This window comes from Numenius arquata, chromosome 3, assembly GCF_964106895.1.
Source record: "Numenius arquata chromosome 3, bNumArq3.hap1.1, whole genome shotgun sequence".
In the NCBI taxonomy this organism is placed as follows: domain Eukaryota; kingdom Metazoa; phylum Chordata; class Aves; order Charadriiformes; family Scolopacidae; genus Numenius; species Numenius arquata.
The window spans coordinates 26,094,310-26,118,694 of record NC_133578.1 but is presented as its reverse complement, the minus strand read 5'-3'; the positions used below and the strand labels follow the sequence as shown (position 1 = coordinate 26,118,694).

The 24,385-nt window shown below is 37.1% G+C and overlaps 1 protein-coding gene across 4 annotated transcripts in view; it reads right to left on the bottom strand.

Moving 5' to 3' along the window:
* Window positions 1-24,385, bottom strand: part of OSBPL6 (oxysterol binding protein like 6) — a 50,237-nt gene that overhangs the window by 9,343 nt on the left and 16,509 nt on the right. The window contains exons 3-14 of one of the 4 annotated variants that reach the window (XM_074144703.1): window positions 22,786-22,908; window positions 19,317-19,370; window positions 18,493-18,606; window positions 18,219-18,383; window positions 17,553-17,685; window positions 17,025-17,128; window positions 16,025-16,117; window positions 10,727-10,801; window positions 6,415-6,580; window positions 5,288-5,418; window positions 3,156-3,263; window positions 709-846 (exon numbers count right to left, since the gene is read on the bottom strand). In XM_074144703.1, the coding sequence (XP_074000804.1) occupies window positions 709-846; window positions 3,156-3,263; window positions 5,288-5,418; window positions 6,415-6,580; window positions 10,727-10,801; window positions 16,025-16,117; window positions 17,025-17,128; window positions 17,553-17,685; window positions 18,219-18,383; window positions 18,493-18,606; window positions 19,317-19,370; window positions 22,786-22,908 (1,404 nt within the window). The remainder of the gene's footprint in view (window positions 1-708; window positions 847-3,155; window positions 3,264-5,287; window positions 5,419-6,414; window positions 6,581-10,726; window positions 10,802-16,024; window positions 16,118-17,024; window positions 17,129-17,552; window positions 17,686-18,218; window positions 18,384-18,492; window positions 18,607-19,316; window positions 19,371-22,785; window positions 22,909-24,385) is intronic. The other 3 variants (XM_074144704.1, XM_074144705.1, XM_074144706.1) reach the window with 3 other exon arrangements.

Genomic DNA, 24,385 nt, shown 5'->3' with positions numbered 1-24,385 from the left:
CATTCCATTCTTTAGATGAAGAACTCTAGCTGTGGCTTTGCCAACTCATGGCATGTGAGCAACGGTGGCACACTCCTATTTCCTCTTACAGAAGAGTTGTGGTAGGGCACAGCACTACTGTGGTTTCATAAAAAGACATTTTAAAAAATAAATATTTAAAACTGAAGAATTTATTCAGGATACCACAGGAAAGCTGTGGACAGCAACATGACTCAGGAGCCTGAACTGTACCTGACTGCTTCAACTTTGAGCCCACGTGAGCCAATTTTTCAGGCTTTTGCCTACTTGTCTGATTACAGAGAATAACTTTATACGTATAGTAAAAGACTGGTTTTTTTAAGAATATTTTAAAGTCTAAATTAGTTGACTGCATAGTCAGACGTAACTGCTCCTATGTCATCCTTATCTGAGACTGCCATAGTCTAGCAAGTACTTGTACTGAACATAAGCTACTGATACAAACAACTTTCAACTCAGTTTCACACTTCAGGGAACTTCTACACCCCATCACAAAGGAGTCTCAGGTTCATTTGTCTACATCTTACACAATCTGATACCTTTTTATTCTAAGTAGTATTATTAAAAAAAAAAAACCAACAACAACAAAAAAAAACCCCAAAAAAATCAAACCACCCGAAAACATTCACTAGTGGTAGCAATACCTAAATCTGCCCAACAGCAAAGCTGCAGCATGCTGTCATAGCCTACCTCGTTTTCTGACGAGCTGGCAGATAGAAGCACTTCCTGTGCATCAAAGAACTCTGAAACCGATTCAGACATAGAGAGCCTGCTCTCATTAGAAACTTGCTGAGACAGTGGCAAACTGACATGAATTTGTTCACCTGTCTGTAAATAAATCACAGAAATACAAAAGTATTATTTCTAATATAAAAGAAATATGCATAGAAGGGGTAAATCACCTGAATAATTTTTCTATGCCAAGTTATAAGCACAGATAGTAAAACCAGCATTTCAGTAGGGCTTTGTGCATACTTAGCAGATGAGACTTTGACAGTTACAAAATAAAGTGTGTTTTGAGAAGTGAAATACATGTCTTCATTTGAGGCCTGCTCAGCATCAACTGCTAAGTTTTAGCAGCACGAATAATCAGAGATCTAGTTCTGTATCCAGAGGAATGATTTTGTGGACAATAGCTGGATTGCATCAGACAGTTCAACCACAAAATTCACATGAAAAGACACCTGTTCATAAATTACATCACTGGGAGCTAGCTTTGATATAACTGAAACTCAAATATAAAGCTTTATAAGGTCAGGAAGTTACAAGTTACTTTCAAAATAAATGCACTTGTGAACCAGTTTAGTAACAGATGTTTGAATATTCAGGAGGATGGCTATAGTATATATTTATGTGCTTTTATTCCATGTTTGTAGTCCAAATCTCATTCGAGTTTTGCCATACTCAATACTAATAAAGGGAATGGACTCTCCATGGTTTATTATAAAGAGAATTTAACAGTAAAGGCAAGGGTTCAAAATTATAATATTATGTGTTTATCAGTAGAGGGCAAGCTAATTTAAATAGTGGAACATATCTTTCTCTTCTTGCTATTGATGGGAGGAACACCAGGTTTCAATGTATTAAGCTGCAGGCTGTAGCCTTAAGAAGGAGGGAAGACAAATTAAGATCCTCTCCCTGTACCATTCCACCAAAGGAGCTGCTGCTATGGAGGGACACAGGCTTCTGACTTAATCCCTAATTTATACAGCATGTTGCTTCATAACACAGATGAAACTACTGAAACCCTTCTAAACACAGTTAACTCTTCAGATTACAACTCCATACCCATTAATCTTATTACAGAAGTCCTGCAAATGGTTTTGTTGACATCTTAATCCTATAGAGTTATTTTATGTAGTCGCCTCAAAATGCACTAACAACAAAAAAAATCCTAAACAAGCCAAGAGGTCAAACACCATTCCTTTTTCACTGGGGCTAATAAGCTCGTAGATGGTTCATGATGTTTGATGAATTATAATGGAAATAAAAGCTCATTTCACTGTTATCTTTACATTAAATGATAAAATTTTAAGGTTTTGTATAAGCTAGAGGAACTTGGAAAAATACACATGCCTCTACCTGAAAAAGATGCTCACACAAGCATTATCTACACACTGCAAGATTATATATATAAAGCAATCAAGAGAAGAAATGAATGAGAGATCTGGGAATCTCTTTGAAAAACTCCTTCAGTCAGACACACTTGTACCAAAATAACAATGTACATATGAAAAGAACCCAGACACAAGAAAATACAAAACAGAAGAGATGGTCATTGCTCAGAACTTCACTGCAGATTGCTGTGCTGTGGCACTGCTTCACCTCTATCTTCTGTTGCTAGTCTCCAACATGCTAGACTCTTAGAAAAATTGTTTGGATGTTTTCAAAAAGCAAATAAAAAAAAGTAATTGTAAACCTTTTCACCTTCCTTTCTTGTTGGAAGAAATAATTAGGAGATGAGTATGTTAAATGAAATGGCATATGCATAGGAAAAAAGTAGTGGAAATGAAAAATGAAAAATATTTTGGTAAAATGAAAACAGAACAGTTGTCAAAGTGACCCTATTAATTGTAACATATTATAGCTTGCAAATTCAGATTTGTCCTTCTCATGAGGGAAGCTGACTACTGAGGAAAGCAGAACAACAAAGACTAGATGTTGCAAAGATGATATTAGTATAGTGATTGGTTCAGCATCACCTTTTGATTTCAGCAGTGCCACTCAAGATATTAAATATTAGGCCCTTTAAGAACTTGCAGGATCAGGCCATTAAATACTAAACTGTTCTGTTGATTTGGCAAGAAACTAAGATACAGAATTGGTTAGCTACTGTGTGCTACAATCAAATACAGTAAAACCTCACTAATTCCCACAGCCCACAATTGATATTCCAAAACTGGAGTCCTTATCTGTTTCTCTGCAGAGACCAAACTGAACTCTTTCATGAGATCTGACATATGCAAAATAAAAGACAGACACTTTATTTTATGTAGGGAAAATATAATCTTACTTTTTCTGTAAATGAACACTTGCCAATCTGAAAAATTCTGTAATTTGACAGGTGCATTTCAGCTACTAGTGAGAATTAGCAAGGTTTGATTGTACTCTAAATCCATTAAAGGCCAAAGTCTTACCTCATCAGGACTAGGGATAATATTTACACTGACAACCTGATCACAAATAACAGATTCTGAATGTATTCTGTTCAAGCGACTCCTTAGTTCAGCATTCTGGTTGAGAGCCTTAAAATAAAAATTGCACATTTCATTTAAAATTAAAAAGTAAGCGTTAAACAGGAAAAAAAAATATCCTAAGAGATCACATGATTTAGTGTTTTGGTTGGTTTGCCTTCAGTGATTTTCAAGGGCGGGGGGGCAAATATTCTCCCAGAACGTAACAACGGCATTCTACCTTAATTCTTTAGATAGCTCTTTGGCAGGTAAACTGGTGGGTTATGAACATTATGGAAACAGGGAGTGGATGCAGCAAAAAAGAATGAAACTGCAGAACAAACAGGAACCACCTGCAAAATGCCCAAAGAGGCAATTCTTGGTTTACAACTACACAGCCCTTTCTGAACCAAGTTTAACAGCACTCAGAGTCTGCAGAAGGAAATAGCTTCCTTTCCAGCAAAAGCAACATAATTGCTAGTGTTATTGGGTGTTTGCCCATCCAGATCAATTTGATATATTTGCATGCGTGTGTACTCATTTCAAACTACTGATTCATTAGAGTGTCACAAATACCAATAGAATTCAACTGGTGTCTGGTATCTGCTGATTTTTCTCCTTTTTTAAAGCCCAATCTAGATTATAAATTTGGGTGCATATATACACATTGTCTGTTATCTAGAAAGACTCACATGCAAGATTCTGAAATCCAGAAAAAGTATATTGTTACGTACCTACAGAACATGAACTGACTTAACCCTAATATATCCCCAGAACTGAGGATTATAGAAAAGAACAACAGACATAACTGTCTTAGTAGAAAATTACTGTTATAACAGAGCAAGAATCTTCTGCCTCTCCCTAGTGCAAACTCAGGAATAGATTGCATGGATGCACTGAAACAAAGTAGGTCCAAAGTAAAATAGGTTAGTTTAAACTATCACTAAACAGTTTAAATTACCCCATTTTGCTTTGTTCTGAAATGGTCTGGGCGTGTTCACAGTTGCCATCTACCAGGAAGGGAATCCGGTGATAACCAACAGCAGCCTGGCAGTAGCTTCTTAAACTGCTCAAACCTGGTCATGAGACTGGTCAAACCCAGTCATCTGACAAAGGTCCACTTGTTCCCCATCAAGACTATGAACTAACATGTGACACGGACATTTAAATTGACCCTGGAGGCCAAGAACAAGAAGCAAACATGATCACATATTTCATACAAGTTGCCAATATGTCTCCACAGGTCTTGGCTAAATTTGTGTCAATAACCAGAAACGGTAACCCTTATCTCTTGTCCTTAACCTTTCTTTGTTACAATACACAGTAATCAATCTGCGTAACATGATATGCGTCTCTGTCTATAGAAATGTGCATCAATTTTAGTCTCATAGCAAAAACCTCCAACCCAGTAACAATGTATGAAATTATACACACATTTGGGTGAAATTCTGTTTGCCTTTAAAACTCTGCTCACATTTCTTGCAGATGCACTACTCCACACCAATCCATTCTTCAGAGTAAAACCTTTTATGTTTCCTTGACATGGAATTAAAAAATTTGAGCAACCTGAGAACTTACTGTTGCTTTACCTCTTCTTCCCCACTAAAGCCAATGACAATTTTTCCTTTGGCTTCAGGGGAGAGACGCTGGACAGTAACAGATATGTATCTGAAAATCTAATTTACCCATGATTATCCTGTAATCCATGATATCTTTTGCAGTTAGAGACATGGATATATAAAAAAAAATTAATCTGAAAGTATACAGTCAAAATTAAAAAATTAAGAAAACAAGAATATATCCTTGGCTGTGCTGGAAACAGCTCCAGGAAAGATATCTAACATTTGTATAAAAACATTTAATCTTTTTTCTTTACTTTGGAAAACCATAACAGATACATGCTTACACAAACAAATGATCTCCTTCAGCTCCACATGCATTGAGGTTAGACCTATGTCATAACAGAACATATATCATAGTTCTGGTCAAGAACTTGGCTTTTTCTTTGCTCCTTCTACCTCAGGAAATGGCCAAAATACAAAAGAAATAGTCTATCTGGCAAGCTAGATGGGTGTGAAACCAAATCAAGAACATACCTGAGAGAGGGACTGTCTGAGGTGTGCTATTTGAGCATTGTGGCCTGTAAGATCCTGCTCTGAAACAATCTGCTTAAGCTTCTCCTTCTCTATAGCTATGCTGTTAAAGGCAGACTTCAAAAGAGAATGCACTAAGCAAAAAGAAAAAAAGAAAAAAAGTGTTTTCTCAGCTACAGAACTGCACATTGACATCTACGACAATATTTCAGCAATAAAGACAGAGAGCGAGTTTTCCATCCCACAATTATGAAAATTAGAGGTAAAGAGCTGAACTTCAAGTAATCCATGCCAAATTAAGTACAAACACATCTTGAGGTTGTAATGTGCATACTGTATGTTCACACATATGTCATTTGAGCATATTCTTGGGGCTGAATGTATGGCAAGGTGCATATTTGGAAAACCTGTGTCCAACGTGTGTCTTTTCTTTCTGATTTTTAATTTTTCTTTCCAGAGTAACAAAAAAAATCAGTTCTGCTGAGACTTAATATTGCACTATTAAAGGGGATTACTTGGCCTTTAAACAGGTTTTTATCATTTTTAAGATATCAATTTCATGTGTTTTCCTATGTTTGTCATATAACAGATAGCAAACTGATAACAAACCCTTTTAAAATAGTATTTTCAGTCTGTAGGATCATTCATTTGTTGGCAATAAAATGACATTTCTAAAGTACATTCTAGTAATAAGCTCCTCTTCTGTTGTTTCATGCACATGGAAAACATTGTCAAAAATGAATTGCACAACATTATATGTAGCAGTGACATTCTGATTCATCTTTGGGGAGAAATAAAACATTTCATTGAGAAACAAAATGTTTGCAAATTCGGACATGTATTTACAAGATGCAGAAAGTAGTTCAGAACACTCCTAAAAAAATCTCTTATCAGACATTTTACCTCTCTCTATCTCTATATTCATGACTTCTATGGAAAATGTAAGAAGGATAATACATATCATCTTTATGTAAGACACCTGACCAGCTAAAATTTCTTATACAATATCATCTAATGCAGATGAATGCCTTGGCCATAACTAAGTGAAGGCAATAAAGAAATACAACCGAGAAGTGCAATAAATACAAGAGAGTAGCACAATAAAGGCAAGGCTTGATATTTCCAGTTACCTTTTTGTGCCATCAGGCAGAATTCTTCTTGAAGTTTCATGTACTCAGTGGAGCACTCCAGAGGGTCTGTTACATGGCTTGGGGGAGTCTGAAACTCAATGTCTGCACAAAGGTTGGGATTGGACGAATGCAGTCGAACGGGTGACATCGTAGCACTGAAAGGGACCTACAGCAAGAAACAGTGACGAAATATTGTATAAGCTGCAACCAACCTTTTGACTCTGTTGAAGAAAACACAAACTTCTTCTGAAAACAAAAGACTTGGTTCACAGTGTGAAGAATGTAGGAAGAGTGAACATGTAACTTTTTACTTTCTTAAATCTCAGCACAGCTGATGCAGAATTCTCTTGAAATTATTCACTGAAACAGACAGAAAAAAGGCCTTAAATACATAGCTAACAGCTAATGATGGAGCATTTCAATTTTAACCTTTACAAAAATGGACCGTTTTCTAATGCTTAAAAGATGACTGGCAGATTGAACCATGGTGCTTTATATTTGGACATTTAAGACTACACGTAGTAGAACTCTGATGTTACAATACCAACATTTGAAGTATGCAAGTTCCTCCACAGATCTAGAAATAGGATATTATATAATCAAGTATATCATTGAAGTTTTTCAAAACTAGTCATAAATCTTGAGTTGAAACTCATTGCAACTGTGAAGAGGGAAAAACATATAAACTTTCTATACTCTAACTAAACAAATAAACAACAACCAAAAAAAAAGAAACCAAACCACCACCTGATCTTCATTTAAAGTACATGAACCATAAATAAATGCAGAGATACAGTTTAGTAAGATGGAGCAAAGAATTTAGTGTATTATCACTTCCACTTCTCTTTCTCCTTTTATACCTTTCAGGTAAAGTAATAAAAATATACATGCAAATCTTTATAAGTTATACACACACATATCATGTACTGAACAGTTACCTATATGCTACATACGCAGTGCATGGCTACCCTGTTATATGTGATGTGCGTGTGAGTGTATGTTGTATTTTACTTTTATTTTACCATTTACACACATTTGTATAAAAATCAGGCTAAGAACCCAATTTTCAAATTTAAATGCAAAGGAAAGGCATGCAGAACTACACTTTGTTACTTAAATATTAAGCATTATTAAACACATTGAACACATTAAAACTAATTTATTTCATTATATTGATCAAATGCATAAATCAAGAATTTCCACACTGCAGCCCAATGTAACTATTCAAATATGAAAAATGGTGCCAAAATATAAAACATGTCTTCCGAGGCATGATAAAGAGAAGCAGATAACATAAAAAGTCATATTACTAAGAATTTTTATCAACAGATAAGTTCTATACTACCGTCAGTATTTGAAATTGGTACCTTGTTATTTGATTTTATCAAATCCTTCCTGTAAAAGTTGTCATCAATATATATTTCAGATTTCTGATTCCCTAATGAAACCCTCAAAATCCTGTTGGATCTATTCATCACATCTCATTCCACTCATGAGCACATTCTGCAAATACCATTTTCCATCTTGTTTTTCCTCAATTTCCAACATATAGCCCCCAAAATAATAGCTCTAATGGACCTACCCAGTATAAATTTTGTTCCCTTCTATCATTTTGATTTCCAGCTATATCAACACAGTAGGTACTTTTTATGGACCTCATCTTAGCCTCATCAAGATGACCTCATTTAACAGGAGATATAGAATAAATTCCTTCTGTTCGTACTGGATATTTATCCCATTATCTTCTTAACAAGTACCAGAGTGCCCCTCTCCACAGCCCAACAAAACTAGGTTAATTGACTAATGTGACTGTATGTAGCATGTTCCCAGAACTTTCTGACTGGAAGCACTGCAAAAGTTCAATTGCCCCAAGTGGCTTCAGGAGGGCAGAGTAGGCGGCTACGTGATAGCTATGTGTGCAGGGAGCACGTACCCAACCCTCAAGCACATCCAGAAGGCAGGAAAGAAAGTTGATCCCAGTTATAATGCAAGAGCTTAAGGAAGAGTCTCTACAGCCCCTAGTGCCCATGGTGATGGGGCAGGCTGCCTCAGCCCCACACAGACCAGCAGAGCTGCAGGCAGGCTGCCCACATGCAGAGGGGGCTCTTTAGTCACTGTGATGAACCTGAGAGACCTGCTTTACATCCATCATCTCTGCTTCAAACCTCAGCTGGCCCGGTTGAAAAGCAATGTTTCTGCAGTGAGCCTTATTGGAAAAATAACATTTTAAAGTATGTCCTAGAAACAGCATTGAATGTCACACTGCTTGCAAGAAATATACATTCACATGACAGAGACAAGTAGCTGCTTTGCTGACTGCTTTACATACAAGAACCGAAAATACTAAACTGTTGACTGACATAAACTCTCCTCATATGCATCTTTTAGCAAAGTTTCCAAGCTACTTTCCGCAACGGATGAAAAAATTCACATTGAAAAAATTCTTTAATTCTCTTGAATAGGCAACAGTCCAAGAAACATTGACAACATACTTCTCTTCCCCTTTTTTCCTTTCACTGCTGTGGTTTCTCTCTTTAACCACAGTGACTTGATTCTGATTTTATTACCCATTCTTTTTTCAGTTGGTTGGTTTTTTTTGTTGCTGTTTTGGAGGGTTTTTAAAAAATATTTAGCTTCTTGATGCATCACTCTGGTTTTCTCCATACACACACTCTTCTAGACGTGACCTCAGATGTACCTTGTCCTGACTTTCTGCTTTATGCCGGGGGCGTAATACCAACTCATCCATCACCTTCTTCAGAATTGCGTGTTCATATAGGACAGACTGCTCCCAATAGAGCGGGTTGTAAGGAAAACCTCTTTCTGCCATGCATTTAACTGCTGTAATTCTGCACCCTCAGCCTATACACACAGCTTCACTGTCTAGGAGACACAAGCACTTTGCTACATCAGCCAGGAAGAATGGGCCATTGCCACAACCACTGCAACAGCTGCAGAGTCATTTTGGTGCCTCTAGTTTTCCTTCCTCCTGCACTTTTTCCAGCTCCTCCAAGACCTCCCTCAACAGGTCTTTAACTCACTTTAACTGCAGGTAACAACTCAGCGATTCCCTGGACTCCTACTGCCTTGCAATCTAAGTCCAGCTGTATTTGCTCCTTTTAAGCACTCCTTGGTACAGCTCTTGCCAATGCTGTTTAGCAACTGCTGAGCCTCCTGGTTAGAGCATCCCACTGACGCTGCTCAGCCATGTAAGCTGAGAAGCAGGTGGATTTCTCCACTAGGCAGGCAGACCAATGAGGTCAGAATATCAATCAATTATTGAGCACAGCATTCAGCATTAACTCATTACAGGGGATTAAATCTAGATGAGTTAATTTGGGAACTGGGGAATCATTGATTTCTCTCATGCTTTTTATGAAGGCCTAATAGTAACTGAGTTTTGTGGTTCGGGTAGCAAGAGCTCAAAGCTTAAGCAGAAGGGATCTCTGATCTAGGGAATTTTAGCAATGGGCTGGAGAAACAGACCCTGGAATACTTTAGCCTGGTGAAGACATTCACTGCTTGGGATATGTAAGGGTTACGCATTTAAAGCTCACTTCAATCTTTGGCTGCAGAGTTTTCTATATCTAGCTGTTGTACTACACTAATCAGTTGATGGATTAGTACTAATGTCTATACCGTGCATTCCTAATAAGTGCTTTCCTTATAAAGCAGCAGCTGAAGATACCCTAATTTGATTTCACAAGCAGCACTACCCCCTCCCAATTCCCAGTCCCTGTGTTGATTTACTAGCTTCAGATTTTGCGTCAAAGACTTAGCAAATTAGCAAAACTAAATACAGGTGCTAGAGGTAGTAATATGACTTTTTGGAATTATGGGATGTAAACAGAAAGTGTCTCAAATGAAAAGGCTAACCTTACACTACTTAAAAAAAAAAAAAATCAGGAAATTTTATAATTCCATGGCTGTTGGTAACAAAACTCCTTGGTTCTGCTGTCTTGCTACAGACTGTCACAAGAATCTTTTAACAGAATGTGATCATTGCTTTCCATTTTGTATAGTATTACAGCAGAGTACGTCAAAGACATGTTCAAATAGTGCAGGGCCTGAGTCTAACCATCACTTGCACTTGCATAAAGGAGGAGGGATATGTACCATGTAAACAAGCTCAGACCCACATTTATGGAATACATTTGTGAAAGGCCTGACCACTTCTAAGAAACTCGAGCTGAAAGTGGGTAGCATGGACACCTCCAAAAAGTGCAAGAAACATTTTCATAAGCTTATTACACATTCAAGTTACACAGCTTCCCATCTTTAGCGCTATCCCTTGATTTTTAAATCCACTCACTGTTGTAGCCACTGCAGCTGCTAGTCTCTGCCGGCGTCGTGTTGTGCTGAACTGGCCCTTCGGTGCTGGCCCTTCCTGACAGTGAATGCAAGAAGAGAAGGAAGTAGAAAAAGAGAAGGGAAGGGGTGATGGGACACAGGAAGATGAAAGGTGATCAGAGAAGGGAGAGGGAGAATCTTTAAGTGGAGTTCAATTTTGTTAACTCTTATGGCCTACACATTCTGAGGACATATCACATGTTTTCAGTTGTGTATGCCAGAGACATAAAAAAGCTAGATACTTCACTAAAATTATCTCCAGATGAGTTGGACTGCAGTGCACTCACTAAGACTACCAAAAAAAATATTCTATTAGCATTGCCATTCAGAGTCATGAGGCAATTATGGAATAAGAAAACAAAAAGGATGCTATGGCATGGCAGAAAATACAAAACCCAAACTCCTTCTGGGGGTCACTTGACCATCTAGAAGATGAATTCTGAAAGACGTCACTTGCATTAGTGGAAGTGCACGAACTGCGGTCATTGAAGATGCATGCATCTCAATGGTAAAACTTTTCAGTGTGTATGTTATAGTGAGCTTGCTTATGTAAATATTCCTATGCACAGCTCTAGCATTTCCATCCTTGAGCCTATTTGTTCATTTTCTCCACACACCACTTTTCTGAGTTCCAATTACTTCTCCCATACGTTACTGAAGGCTTGGCTTCCAGAGGAATACAAAAACTCAGATAAAGCAGGACAAATGAAAACTAAGTATTTCAGCAGCTACTTCCTTTTCTGCATACCTAGCGTGTGGCCTCATCCTGCTTAATTTCACTCTTATTTTACTTTTAAAAAAATTCATCATGGTACATTAAAGTCAAGCAAGTAATTGTCTAATGCAGAGGAGCTTCACACCTATCACAAAGTCCTTCTATTTAATGTCTAATCAAAATGTCATTATTTTGAAGCCATTTTAAGATCTTTAAAACACTAGAAAAGCCACCTTTCTGCTTTTAGAAAACAACTTTAAACTCCTTTATCTTTTTATTCCCCTCTATCTTCACCTATACCCACTTCATTATTTTTAAATCTATATACATTTTTACTTTTCCTGAAAGCAGCCTGGGCACCATACAAATATCAAGGATTGGATACAGGACACCATGATGAAGAAGAACAGGATATTGTAGTTCAATAGCCGAAGTGTCTTGCTCCTGTAATATTCCCACTGGTAGGGTTGCTGCACCTGAGAATGGCCAGGCCCTCTGGCTGATACTTGTGGCAGTGCTACTGACAATGGAAGGGTTATCCAATGATCACAGTAAGAGAAGCCTTGCTTTGTAATATTTTATAAAATTCTCACATTAATAAACACAAATATAACAGCTAAAATATATACTACAAACTTCGTTAAAGCAGAGAACGCATTATCTGTATAATGTAAAACTCTTTGTGCTCTACAGAAGTGTGTCTATCCTGTGAACAAGAGTTTGGAAGAATATTCTTGCTTAACCAATAGGGACAGATATATATATAAGTATATACAGTGAGATGTACAAATATATATATATGCAAGATTATGAATGCAGGTATACATTATTAAAATAGGAACAATGAGCTCTGCAGAACCACACTCTCCCCTCAACACAATAGAAAGTGAGGTCATAATCCGAGTTAGGGTATAAAGAAATATTTATTTAAGGGAAAAGGTAATAAGCCAGTCTTCAGGGTCTGGTTTCATTTCTGAGCTGAAAGCCTCAGTAGAGCAAGATGACTTTTCAGGTTGTTCCACACAGTTCTCTATTAAACTACTCCCCACTCCACCCCACCACCCTCCCCAAAAAAAAAAAAAAAATCAGTCTTAGAACTTCACAACTTTGAGCTTTTGAGGGAAATCATCAACATTAGTTCATTTTATTGCTTTTCAGTAATTTTTTTTCTTTTGAAGGTCTTTATGTTGTCATGAGAATGACAATTTGGTTTTTTACCCAAAGGAAAAAAAAAACCCAACAATTCAGTTTTTGTACAAAACATCATTTGTAAAATTAATGAATACAGGTCAACTAACCTGTTGTTGCAGGCCATTTTCATAAGACTTTAAATAGGCTTTTTAAAAACAAAATAAACTTCCTTCATAAAAGCACTCTTTCTTCAGAGAGACAGTCCATGTATTACTCTTGAGTAAAGGCCTGTAAATTAAGCTGTTAATTCTAAACAATTTAGCAATACTAAAATCCCAAACCTGCAAAGGTATATACACATGCTATAATCAATTTTACTTCAGGGAGTAATCCCACTCTAGTCACTGGGATTAGCTATGTGAGCAAAGTTAACTGCATACAGAACTGGTATACCTAATTGGTAAATATATATTTTTAAGAAACAAAACAAGAAGCTTTTCTTACAACAAAAAGTATGTTTTAAACACATTATACACCTAGCATTCATATTGAAGAATGTTTGCAGGAATACAAAAAAAAGCTATCTTATTAACAAAAAACTGGTAACAAGTACAATACGAAATCTGGATGGGAGAATTCTCTCCTTGCATCTTACGCAGCAGATGCTGAGCTAGCAAAAATTACACCCTTGTTCCCCATTACTCATGAACAAGACATCTGTAAAGAGGGCTCCCTAATTTTTATGCTCCCCAAAAGGATGGTTCTCAATATTATACTAACAAGAGGGTCTTTTGATGGTAGTTAATGACCGACCATTCTAAAATAAATAGGTACAAGTACTTAATATGTAGTTAATCGTGCAACTAGCTTAAAGTTAGTATGTTAGTATTAGCATTATCCCCTAAAACTAGGGAGATCTATGGAGGCATGAGGAAAGATTGAGGGACTTGGATCTTTTCAGTCTGGAGAAGAGAAGACTGAGGGGGCATCTTACCAATGCTTATAAATACTTAAAGGATGGGTGTCAGGAGGATATGGCCAGTCTTCTTTCAGTGGTGCCCAGTGACAGGACAAGAGGTAACGGGCACAAACTTGAACATAGGAAGTTCCATCTAAACATGAGAAAGAATTTCTTTACTTTGAGGGTGGCAGAGCACTGGAACAGGCTGCCCAGAGAGGTGGAGGAGTCTCTGTCTCTGGAGACATTCAAAACCCTCCTGGATGCCATCCTGTGCAACCTGCTCTAGGTGAACCTGCTCTGGCAGATGAGTTGGACTAGATGATCTCCAGAGGTCCCTTCCAACCCCTATCATTCTGTGATTCTGTGAAAACGACAACAGAAGTTTTCTTAGTACCAAATGTCAACCACTTAATAGCAAATCATGTGTGGGCACCATGAAAAAACAAATTAGACAAAGATCACAAATTAGACAAAGTGATTCTCAGTAGTGGATGCCCTGATAAACAGTTTATAAAGAGTTGGAGTAGTCTTGAAAAAAAATAGCTATATGGAAGGCCAATGAAGCTATAAAGAATGGCTAACAGAAGAACAAAATGGGACTGTAAATGTAAAAAGCATCTAGGTATGGGAGGAAATCCACATTTGAGTGGAGTGGCAACATGAGCAAATCAGGAATAACACAATGAGTCAGAGTGAGGTTATCTTCCACAGGTCACAGCTTTAGACCATTCATGGAACAGGACAGCCCTTGGAAGAATAAACAATGTGTTAAGCTCATCATGGTGGAGCAGCCAAAAAGGAGTCTTCATCTTCCATATAACTTAGAATAATTTTATTGTTTCTGTTTCACTGCAGATTAATTTATAAATCATCATCATTAAGTCATCAGTAACTTAATGTTTCACTCTAACAAAATAAGCCTTACATTTCCAGCACTAAGCTTGCCAGGAGTTAATGCTGACCCAGGCTAAGCAGAGTTCATTATCAACCCAGAAGTGACAGACCCATGTAGAGCAGTACTATGCACACAAACTCTCTCAGGGAAACCTGAAAACTGGCCATATTTGAGAATTTCAGGAGCTGAGGCTCCTGTCAAGCCACAAACAGCAGTTTGAGAGTCAGATGCCAAAATGATGGAAGCTCAGACCAGTGTCACTTTGGTAAAGTGCAGGCAACACAGGAACAGCTCATAATTCCTCATGACTCACCCTAGATCGTCATACATTGATTGCTTTCATAATCTTTTTCATCATTTTTGTGGAGAGGAATTGCTGTGAGACCACTGTGGCATGAAAGAAGAACATGCAGTGTTGACTGTCTCTTCATAGGCACCAAGTACTTGCATCCGTTTTCCTGATATTTTTATTTGCCTGTGTTATTTAGCAGCAGGGAAATACAGTGATCCTTCAAATGCAGGTAATAGGACATGACATCAATCACCAAAATTCCTTTGTTAATAAACCTTTTTAAACCTAACAGATGCTTCATTGTTCAACCTGCTGTGATTTATCTAGTATAATAGGTACAAAGAAAAATCACCTACAAGAGCTGCAACGAGAAATCTGATGCAACTAAAGTTTCTTCTTTCCTTAAGATTATTATTCTTAAATGAATCACAGAAAACTCCTTATTGTGCCTCTAGGGGATATATTAAAGGCTTTTAAAGTTTGCATGAATTTAAAGGAATTTAAATGGATCAGAAGTTTCTGACACTTATTCTGTAGCAGACAGCACAGGGGTGATTGTTAGCTCCTGAAGTCAGTTGAATATAGTCTTCATTATCAGTTCCTCAATTATGAAAAAGATTAGGTTTCAGATTAGGCCCCTAAACACACAGCTGCTTCTGACAAAACACACTAAGACACCCTGGCTCTAGCAGTAACACAAGCGTATTATGCTTATTTCTGTGCTTTTACTTTTCAGCTCTAAGGCAGGATGGGGTCAATTCTTTCTTCACGTTGTGTATTCTTTGGCTTATTCAGTTTGCTCCCATACTAAGCCTTTTCCATAAGAGAAGGCTTGTGAAAATACTTCTCATTGGTAACATTCCTGGTATTTGTCTTGACAAAGAAAACTGGTGTGTTTAGTATTTCAGTCATGTTTTCTGCTTTTAACTTGATGTCACCTGTTCAACTGCCCTTCTCGGCAAGTTTGAGACAGAACATCAATATCCCTGTGCGCTACATGCATGCTGCTTCTTTTGCACCTTAATTGACTAGTATTCAGATCTCCCTCCTTTCCCTAGATGGCAATGTTTTCATATGAATGAAAGTAAAATCAATACTTTTCTCACTATCTTCTCTAGGTTTTAAACAACGAACTGAGATTTAATTTATTTCACCGGGAGCATAAAAGACAGTATATTGACTTCCTACTTTCAGCTAATACATCATTTCATGCTTGAAAGTTAATCTAAAAGTACAGTGAAAAGTAAAGCATAGTGCATTCAGTACCTGAAGTTGAATTTTTGCATCTTTGCTGACACTTTTTGTTCTCCATCGTCTCGTGACCCTCTTGTCTTTCTTTGAAATATCTACACAGTTAGCCTACATTACACAAATAGTTAAAAGCAACAAAATACTATTAAGTTGACGCAAGCAACACAGACAATACAGCAAGTTAGTAAAGAATTGTAGCATTAGACATATAAAAGTTAGGAAGTAAGGAGAAGAATGCCACTGCAGGGCCTGCAACTACAGCAATGACCAGCTGTAGCTACCCATACACGTTATTAAGCACATGGTATATTTAGCAAAACTGCTGGAATACTTTCTTCATGAGTGCACAATACTTAGGCCCAGATCTTGAAATCCTCATGGATTTCTATTCTGGTACTACTCAGGGAAACATAGAGCTCACCTCTTCCCAAAATCAATGGTAAGTCTCGCTACCTTGTTGGGACTAGACTTCCCAATGCAGCAACACCACTGGGAGATTTGTGTAATCAAGGGGGCTGAGCGAAAGGGGAAGGAAAGACTTAGGATCTGCTGTTGCTTTCTTGTGGTCAAGAGGAAAACTCACCCTGAACTGGGAAACTGTCCAACCCTTGGGACCTCTGTATTATGCCCTCATTTTTAGAGCATGCAACTTCATCTTCGAGGGGTTTTGGGTCTCCGCTCCTTAAAAACTTAAAATGATCTCTCACTCAGCACAACAAAAACTCCTTAAATACAATTTCAATGTATGCATGTATTTCTATTGTAACAGTTCTCAGGTTTGCTTTGCAAATGACTTAATAATTTGATTCGTCCAATTTAACTCAAATAATTAATACCTCTTAATTACTTTTTTACATGTGAAACATTATTACACATGATTAAGATAAACATATAAGATAAACCTTTCATCCAAGAGTTATGATGATTTCAGAAAATCATTGACAACATCTCTATATTTCCCTCAACACAAAGAACAAATGTTTCAGTGTGATGATTTATGTTCTAGCACATTTACCTGCATGTCTGTGAAATTTGGTGCTGACTGAGTTCTCTGTAGTATTTCTAAATTTTGAAGAAGTTTACTGAGTTCCACAAGGTTTGACTGACAATGAGCAAGATCTAACAGATATAAAACAAAAATATATTAGAAAAAAAATATATTCAGTTCTTCAGTTTGGACTACTTTTTTGCCATGATTTCCATCATTAGCACTTTATTGCATTAAAAAAGTTAAATGTCTAAATCCCTAGTAGTAAGGCACCTAAGTAAAAGATTTCTTTTTAGAGATGTTGAGCACTTATTATTTCTATGGTGGTCAGCAACAAGTCTGGACCTCAAAAGCTGATCATATTTTAACAATGATATCCATTAAGATAATACAGATTATTAAGATGAATTTTTAAAGCAACATCCCAAACAATGCAAAGAGGGAAATTGCCACTACAAGCATCTAATTACTGTAACCACTTTATTGACTGTTTCTTATTTTATATCAACAAGAATTTTTTCTGAAAGAACAAGACATGAAAAGGTAAAGACTAACCTTCTGCACATCTGTCCATCTCTTCAGAGTCCTGCAACCAGGCTGCTACTTTACTCTGACCAGTAGTGCAGGTGGCCGGAAGGCTGTTACTGCAAGGTATAGGAGACTGCCAGGGGAAACTATTTTGTTGCACCTAAGACATAATAAAATGCTTAAATTTACTGTTGCTATGTTGCTTAGTCAGTGTAATCACCATACTACTTCAGAATAAGAAAAAAACCCATGCATTGTGATTTCAGTGACATCTGTGATTTGACTATATAGTTCCCAAGAAGCATACTTTTCTGTACAGCATGTTGGAGAACCAAACCAAGAACCTCACAAGCAAACTGTGTTTGTTGACCAGCAGTTAGAGAAGCTGTTGTTTAAGAGGAAGAACGTTATCAAACAGTAAAGAGACATCTTTAATCCCTGATGACAAAGGCAAGTGCAAATTCTTCTGGTGATGGTGAATTCTTTGGAAGATCTCTACAGCGGCCCATTCATGAAGGCTGCAGTAACGCTAGATTAGACAGTCCTTCAGCTGCACAAACTAACAGCTTTTTGCTGGCCATTGGTTGCCACAGTGGAAACTCCTCTCCATTGGCATTACAAGCAGACCCCACTGAAACTGCCCATGAGCAAACCCAGCAGGTATGGAGTTTTCAACAAAAGAACACTATGTACCTTTCCTTCCGACACATTAGCAGCTGGTGAAGACTCTGTAGTAGAGGCTGAAGGGAATATATGAAAGCTGGCATCTCTCGGAGATCTCACAATCTCATTTTGACGGTACAACCGGTGGTGGCGTAATTTTGAAACCCATGCATCAAATGAATCCTGGGACTTCACCTGGAAACAAATTCACTATCAAGAAATCATTCAAAATACTACTTTTCTGCACATCTTTTGCAGTTTTACAGTGGATGAAAAGAGAATAATTATTTGCGCCACTTTTTACCTTCAGATGATAGATGTGCTCTTCTGTGTCGAGATCTATTCTACGAGCCTTCTTTTTGATAGACATAACTGATAAACCAACATCAATGCTCCCATGGACTTTGCCTTTCTGTATCTAATATCAAAAAGCAGGGTAAGAAATTGGTAGTATCATGCACTTCACTATATTTAACAGAAAAATATCTGGTGCTGAAATGATTTTCCATTTTATAAACATTTTAATATAAAGCTATATTAAAACATAAAACCTGTAGTCAGACTAACCACTTACTATTTATAGATAGAGAAAAGCATCTCACAGAAAGTGTTTGGCGCAGAGCCAACTGCAAAGTTAAAGTGTATTGGTTCACACCAGTACACAGCTACAGGTAAGTGACTAACATAGATAATTAGTGCTCAGCTCCTGCTGCTACTGCTTGATAGTTATTGGTATCAGATCTAACTAATTTAATACTACCCTTCATATCTCTTGAGTACATTGTAATCATTTCTCTGTCCTAACAACATATCTCAGAATAATCAGCTCTGACTGACATAAAAATTGAAAAACAAAAGTACATGGTCAGGCTAATCTCTCAAGCATCTTCATTAAATAAACTGCTTTAAGTAACATAGTTCTTATTTTCATATAAGTAAGAAAAGGTTCTTCAGAACACAACTCAACCAAAACCTTACATGCTTTTCATATACAAATCTCTCTTTGAATCCAATAACAGCTTTAATGTGTGCACTGTCATAAATATCCTTAGAGTGAGTATGAGATTTAATCACCCTGACAGGCTGAATTCCAATACAAATTTTAAAGTTGTCTTCAACTTTACTTACATCAATTGGTGACTTTGAATATTTCAACATTCCATTATCCAGAACAAAAAACCTCTGAAAGGAAAAAAAAAAAAAAATTTCTTTCTTAATGAATAGATGCAATTTAAACTGTGTACAATAATTCATCTGCAAAAGAAAAGGATTACTCTGTGGCAATTAAGGAATGTTTGTGGGTTGGAAAGAGAATAAATACAGTATTGAATATACTCTTGCTTGGTTTTGACAACAATTATCTTCTAAGCAAGAAAAAACAGATTCTCTTTTTTTCAACATTATGTTGTAGGTTTAAATTAACAAGCCTTGATAATGAAGGATATTTTTTTCAGCTTTCCAGCCAGTTTAATAAACTCTAGAAAGACACCATAGACTGTAGGCTGAAAGAGTCATGTCCATTTCTTCATCTTCTTCCTGTTTTTCTTGCCACAGAAGCTGGTCACATCTCAAATTAACAACCTACCTTCCCTAACCAGAAACTGAAAAGTTTTTCCTAGTGCAAGATCTACATCCCAAAAGGAAGACCCACATATGAATATTTTGTGGCCTCCTTGATCTCCAGCTAGGTAAAAATGCAGGTTGTGAGATGCTGCTCTACCATCCAAAACTTTGTACCTCTTGGCAGACCTCTACACAGTGAGGTAAAGATGAGGTTGTAACTTGTACTGATTATGCCTTTTCTAGCTGTAATCTAGCTAATACAGGTATTAGTACAAGTGTAAATATCACAGCATTCCCAGCAACATACCCATGTCATGGGAGGGCTTATGTTTTGGGTGTTTGTCATTGGTACGGTGTGAGCCACTATATCTTCATTGACAAAGTTACCAGGGCTAGGCTAGCCTGACAATGCCTATCTGTGCCATTGCTACACCTTTATTTTGGTGAGTGGCTCTTATTTACAGCAGAGAGCAGATCCCCTATTCACAATGTGTTTCTCCTGCAATTAGAGTTGCCCAAGCTGCCCTAGTTGCACTCAAGCTGCATTGTGGTTAAGTTAGCATAGACTTGGGCACACACCATAAAGATTCAACCCTAGACTTGAAATGAGATTCACTAAGCTGTGTTTACCACCACTAACTTTCAAAACATGCAAATTAAATAGAAAGTAATTAATATTTTTAGAGTCTAACTTAATGCACTAATCTATGTTAAGAGTCTAGAACACAGCAAAGTATTGTCCTAGACTCTCTAAGCTGTCTGACATGGAAGGGAACAACAATGTTTTCATTATATGAACCTGTTAAATCTCTACCTATGAGGAGGGTCAGTAGTTAGATGGCAGAAAATATCTCCTGAAGATGGTTCTGGAAATTCTGTCAGTTGCACAACAGATGGTACCAATACCTCACGCAGGGCAAGAAAACAGTGCTTTCCTGGAGATGTAACTTCTTGAATAAGATGTCAAAACAACAGGAGGGGGGTTTGTTCTGTTGTTTGGGTTTTTTTGACTAGGCACGGTCTTCAATGCACTTCACAAGAATGTGATATTCATTTTCATATTGCTTTGCCTCTCTAAGTTCCACACACAAAAGAAAATGACCTTTCCTCTTATTTCATTCCAAAGCATACTGCACTTCAGAAAATTATAAGTTACTCTAAATTATAATTCAGAAAATTATAAACTACATTTTACCTGGTTTGTAAATGTACATTTTACCTGGTTATGCTACTAAAGCACATTCAGAACTGTCAGATAACATGCAATGTTCAATAAACAGAGGATGCTATGGCTTTGCTAGCTGAATACTAGCACGGCACAAGCTACATTTACTGTCTCCAGAATTCCTCACTGGGCTCTCAGCAAAGCATTGCTAGGGAAACTGCAGGATATCAAGGCAACAGTTGGGGAAGAAACAAAAACAAACACAAAAACCCAAAGCCAATCCAGAGTTTCATAACATAAATTCAGCATAGATCCTTAGGTGAAATGTAGAGCAGAGTAGAAGGGGATGCTGAACTGTGAAGTCTTAATCACATTAAAAATTATTTACACAGGTAACAGCTCTAAAGTCAGCATGAGAAACAGATCATCGGTAGTGATCTCCTTCATAGAACTGTGAAGGTTGGACTCCTCTCGCTCTCCTAAAGTTCCTTATCAAAACAGGGACTTGTCCATGAAACGATGTAATGTATTTTAAAGGAGTGGAATAAGTGGCTTATTCAATATATTCTTATACATCTGATTAATTGTTTTGGGTTTTTGGGGGGTGGATGTGGTTTGTTGGGGGTTGGTTTGTTCAGGGTTTTGGTGTGGTTTTTTTTTGGTGTGCTTGTTTGTGTGGTTTTTTTTTTTTTTTTTTAAATAAGCTCTCTTCTTCTGTTCTTTCAGTGTTTCAGGTATGTCAGTTTGAAATCCTTTAATCCACCCAGGCTAAATTCAAGCAGTGCATATGTATTTGGTTGCTGAAACTACAAACTCTAATTAAGTAAAACAAAACCAAAAAACATAAGGTAGGTAGGCAGGCTCAAAAAAAAAGTGGCAGGTGTAAGTGTTAGTATAACATTCAGAAAGAACAGAGAAATTAGCAACAAGTGTGATTTATTCTAGTATGGACTGCATTTGGACTCACACCTGAGTAAATCCCACAGTGTTTAGCAAAAAGCCTAAGTTAATGCTTTCCCAGAAAAAAAGAAAAGCCATGTATAACAAATGGCTTCACTATCTTTTGCAGTAAAAATGCATTCTGTCCTAGAAAATTATCCTGCTTCAAGTACCCGCAGCTACAAAAAGATGGGTGAGCATCACACATCTTGTTACTAAAAAAGAGGGAAAAGTGTAATTATTATGGTATAAAATATGGACAAAAGAGTTTATGAATACCAGGTTTAAGCGCTAACGAGATGTAGAATTATGCATAGAGAAATGCCTCCAAATTAACGAAACAGAAAGAGGAGATCTGGAGTTGAGTTTTGGGGTGGTTTGCTTTTTTTAAATTGAGACATCTAGTGGCAAAAGTGCGTAGTCCCACTGCATGTCCACACAGACGATTGAATCAAGAAGACAAAATTCAGGGACAAAGCTGAGCAAAAATTGCCAAGTCAGCAATCCTGAAGGGAAATGATCTCCCATACAAACACCTTGGGTGCATGCAAAAGCCCCTCAGCTCTTCCCTGTTATCATGAAGTCCTGTGTATTTTAATGTAAACTCAATGCAATCTTACAGTACATGGCTACATTTTGTTATAATATATTGGAAAGAATGAAAGGGATATTGATTAAACCTCTTAAACCACGAGGCATCTGCTGTATTATTTACAACTTCTGCCTGGATTTTGAATACAACGTTAGGCAGCAGGCTCTGTAATTTAGAAGCCATGAACTGTGTGTGCAAACTAATTCTTTACACAATTTGAAGAAAAAGTCATACACTAAAATTCTGGGCATTTATTTGACATCCTGATTTCCTCTAGGCAAAAAATACAACTCATAAAATGAGGTAATAATCTTTTGACTGTTTTATGAGACATTTACCTTGTGCCAACCTTTTAAAGGCCATTTTCTCTTTTTCAGCATGAAACCTTCATGTTTGTCTGGCTTCTGGACATTGGTCTGGCCTATTTTCAGACCCTCTATGATTTCCCAGCTGTCAGGTTCCTGGTTAAAAAATATGAAGACACATCGATTAATTAACTGTGCACACACGATGAAAAATTGCAATTATATCCAGCACAGATTCATTTCAAAACAAAGAGTAAAGGAGAGCTAGGCTTTTAAATCAGCTTATTTGGGTACCAAACTACATGGTCACTGTATTATGTTCTGTATCTCATTTAAAACTACTGACTATGAATATTTTTGGAAGTCTAACCCTTACCAGGTAACTAAAATGAAATTATTAAGAAGCCTGACACTGTAACTGAACAAAAATCTGAGGGTGGGTCTAGACATGCTCTTCACAACAAGGACTGCATCCCAATGAAATAAATACATCCAAATACATGAAAACAGGACCAAATTGTGGCTCAGCTAAGTATAAGAAAGCTCAGACCTGCTATTGGAGGTAATGGTGTCAAAGTGCAGGTGGCTCTAACCACCTGTTAAATGTATCCAGAAGGCACCCCACTGCTGCACTCTTAGAACTAAAGGACTGAAGAGATTTTGAAAGCAGGTTATGGGCAGAATCTGCATATTAAAAATGTACCTTTTCTAAGAGTATTCCTTCTCTAAAAAAAGACAGGATCATGAGACAGAATGAGGAAGAAACTAGACTGTTAAATACATGGGTGTATATTAACAGTACCCTTTGTGGTATTCCCTGATCATAAAAAATTGCAAATTTTCTGATCTTTAAAGTACAAGCTATATTGCTTCTGGATCCTCTAATTTTTCCTTAAAATCAGAAAAACAACCAGAAGAGGTTGCTTTGGTTTTGAATGTAGCCAGCTCTTGTCTTCAAAGAAATTTTATAACAGTTTCACAGGCTAATTGTGCCTTTTAGACATCTGCAAAAGGACACTAATTTTCGTTTAAGTTTTTCTGCATTCAGTTTCACTGTATTAAGAGAAATTTATAGGAAAGCTAAACAATTTTCTTTCTAGAGAAAAAAATAGGCTGGATCAATTCAGATACAACCAGCTGTATGCCTCTTAGGGAGCCAATTAAAGTATATTTCTTGTACATACTACTTCTTATGCATGATGACTTGTACAACTCAAGCCAGACTTAGAATATACCAGAGTGAATAGTAACAAACAGTATTTTTAAAGACAAAAACACCATGCTTTTCTTTCTACCCTCTTGCTACTACTGTAAGTAAAAAAATTCTGAACCAATTTAAAAATCTCCTATTATCTGCTCATTAAGACTCTGTTTTACTAATTGCATCCTACAAAGTTGTACACTTGCATTTTCTCAGATGATCTGTCACAAATCCCAGCAATGTTATGAAAAGTTATCAAGAGAGGAAGGAAGTCGTACAGCATCAAACGTTTAAAGGGAAAAAAATGTCTCCTCCATTTCCCACAAAACTGTTCAAAGCCAAGCACTGTCAGTCTTTCGTAACACCTCCAGGTAAGTTACACAGACCTGATAATGTTAACGTTACTAATTATGAAAATACTATTTCAGAAGT